Genomic DNA, 2,713 nt, shown 5'->3' on the forward strand with positions numbered 1-2,713 from the left:
CTGCCCCGCCGCCCGCAGCTGCGTCCCGCCCTGGTCTCTGTAGGTCGGAATGTCCTGGGCCCCTCCTCGCCACACGCGCGCTGGGGGACGCGTCTACCTCGTAGCTCTCGTGCCGTATGGATTTTGAGCACACTGATCATATTTTGGGGACTCCTGCTTCTCCACCTGCCGTCTCAGGCATTTCGCACTAGGCCCTCTTAGGGCACACATCAGGCCCTCTCCCCAAGCCTGCCCCCTCCTCCGCCTGCCCGGCGCTGGGATGGCAGCTCCATCCTCCTGGCTGTGCGCTCGGAGCCTCGCAGTCGTCTTGGATTCCTGTTTCTTCACACTCCTCTTTCTCAGCGCTCCACGCGTTGAGTCCCTAGGCACTGCCGCCAGTCACAGCAGACACAACCCAAGCCGCCCTCACCTCCTTCACCCTGCCACGCTGGGCCAAGCCTGGGACATTACCGTTTCCCCTCCTCTCCCGCCTCTCCGGCTTTGCGCGTCGCCGCCTGGTTTCCCCTGGTTTCCTGAGGCTGCTGTAAGAAAGTGCCACAGACCGCGTGGCTTAAAACAACAGAGGTTTATTCTCAAAGTTCTGTAGACAGAGTCTCTCTCTGTCACCCAGGCTGGGGTACAGTGGCATTCTTAGAGCTCACTGTCACCTCAAACTCCTGGGCTCAAGTGATCCTCCTTCCTCAGCCTCCCGAGTAGCTAGGACTACAGACATGTGCCACTGTACCTGACTAATTGTCTTTTTTGTAGAGATGAGGGTCTCACTATTTTGCCCAGGCTGTTCTTGAACTCCTGGCCTCAAGTGATGATCCTCCTTCCCTAATGTTGGATTAAGGGCCCACCCTACTCCAGTATAACCTTGTCTGAAATTACATCTTTTTTTTTTTTTTTTTGACGAAGGCTTGCTCTGTGGTCCAGGCTGGAGTGCAATGGCGTGGTCCCGGCTCACTGCAACCTCTGCCTCCTGGGTTCAAGCAGTTCTGCCTCAGCCTCCCGAGTAGCTGGGATTACAGGTGCAAGCCATCACACCGGGCTAATTTTTGTATTTTTAGTAGAGCTGAGGTTTCATTATGTTGGCCAGGCTGATCTCGAACTTCTGACCTCATGATCTGCCCGCCTCTGCCTCCCAAAGGGAAGCAAGTCCCTCTGGAAGTAAAGAATCTTTATGTTGATCTTTATTCTAAAATGCTGGGATTATAGGCGTGATCTGCCGTGCCCGGCCTAAATTACGTCTTAATTACATCTGCAGAGACCCTGTTTCCAAACAAGGTCACATTCACAGGTACCCAGAGGTTAGGACTTCAGTGTATTTTTTGCAGGGACACAATTCAAGCCACAACACTGCCTTGTAACCAGCGCAACAGAATGATAGTTTTAAGACTTAAGTTGGATATTTTCATTTCTCTGCTCAAAACCTTTCACGAGGTGAACTCAGAGCACCCAAGGACTCCAGTGACCTTCAGGCTCTGTTGCCTCTTAGGGCTCCTATGTGTTCTCCAGCTTGGCAATGCTGGTCTCCCAGTCGCGTTAGCTCCCTCTCTCAGTCGTTGAGTGTTTCACGGTGAGGTTTGTGTGCTTGCCCAGGGTGAGCGTGTGTATCTCTAGCTCCTGATGCACCACTCTCTAAGTCCCTGTGGAATGAATGAGTGAGGCCCCCTCAGCGAGACTCTTCTGAAGCCAGTGAGGCAGTGATGACTGAGGGTGCTGGGGGCGGGAAGTCCTGGGCGAGCCCTTTCGTTGTGCACAACAGCACCCGGAAAGACCTCAGGAAGGGGATGGCATCTGGATTCCTTTCTTGCTTTTCTTTTCCTTGGTGTTTCCTTTTTTATTTTTTCTTTTCTGGAGGGGCCTGGCAGTGGGCCTTTGAGCAGGCGGCAGCAGAAGAGGCCTGGGGGACCAGGGGTGATGGGTGGGGCTGTGTGCTCTGTGCCACCTCGCATTCTTTCCTGATCCCAAGGCTTTGGTCATAGTGGGCAAGGCTTTGAGCACTGGTCAGCTCTGGTGTCACTGCCTTGTGCCCCTTTGTGCAGTGCTGGTTTGGGCTAGTGAGTGTGGAAGAAGTAGGCTCCTCCTGGGGGTGGCTTTGGTCACCCCCTCCCATGGTGGTCACAGCTCCCAGTGGGGTGTGCTTTCTCATCTGGAAAGTGCGCCTCCATCAAGGCCAGGCAGGAGAAGGAACAGGGGACCGATTGAGTGACCTGGCCTGTCGGAAGTCCAGTCCCACTCCCTGGCCACAGTGTGCCTGGATGTTCCTTACAGGGGCAGAGGGCTGAGCCAGCCGGGGAAAAGAGGTACAGGCCATTGCTTAAGGCAGGAAGCCCAAGGTTCCTGTGACCCGTGGGCTGGCCCTCCATCTCCCGTCCACGCAGGTAGAGTCTGTGGAGCTCTTGTACTTTGGTGGCAGGGCTGAGCGGTTGTAATAGAGACTTGGTAACCCCTAAAGCCTGAACTAGTTATTGTCGGGCCCTATCAGGAGTTTTGCCAGCCCACGCGTGGAGAATGGCACCAGTCTGTGAGGTCTCCTCCCTCCCGCTTCCCTAAACTCCCACGTGTAAGACTGTAGAGAACAGACACCATGCAACCCGAGCTGGCCGACCTTGGGTTGAGCAGGGATTTTTGGTGCCCAGAGAGGCTGCAGGGCTAGTGACACTAAGTCCTACCAGCTTGAGGGAAGCTGGCCTGGGACCTAGGCCCCTGCCTGCTCGGGGATTCTTGG

At 55.3% G+C, this 2,713-nt stretch overlaps 1 protein-coding gene across 1 annotated transcript in view; it reads left to right on the forward strand.

Annotated features, from left to right (window-relative positions):
- The first annotated feature begins 49 nt into the window (after window positions 1-49).
- Window positions 50-2,713, forward strand: part of PSMG4 (proteasome (prosome, macropain) assembly chaperone 4) — a 12,169-nt gene continuing 9,505 nt past the window's right edge. The window contains 2 exon segments of the mRNA XM_011984609.1: window positions 50-114; window positions 343-523. Coding sequence (XP_011839999.1) covers window positions 50-114; window positions 343-523 — 246 coding nt within the window.

The sequence above is a fragment of the Mandrillus leucophaeus genome, unplaced genomic scaffold (assembly GCF_000951045.1).
Source record: "Mandrillus leucophaeus isolate KB7577 unplaced genomic scaffold, Mleu.le_1.0 Scaffold27, whole genome shotgun sequence".
Lineage (NCBI taxonomy): Eukaryota > Metazoa > Chordata > Mammalia > Primates > Cercopithecidae > Mandrillus > Mandrillus leucophaeus.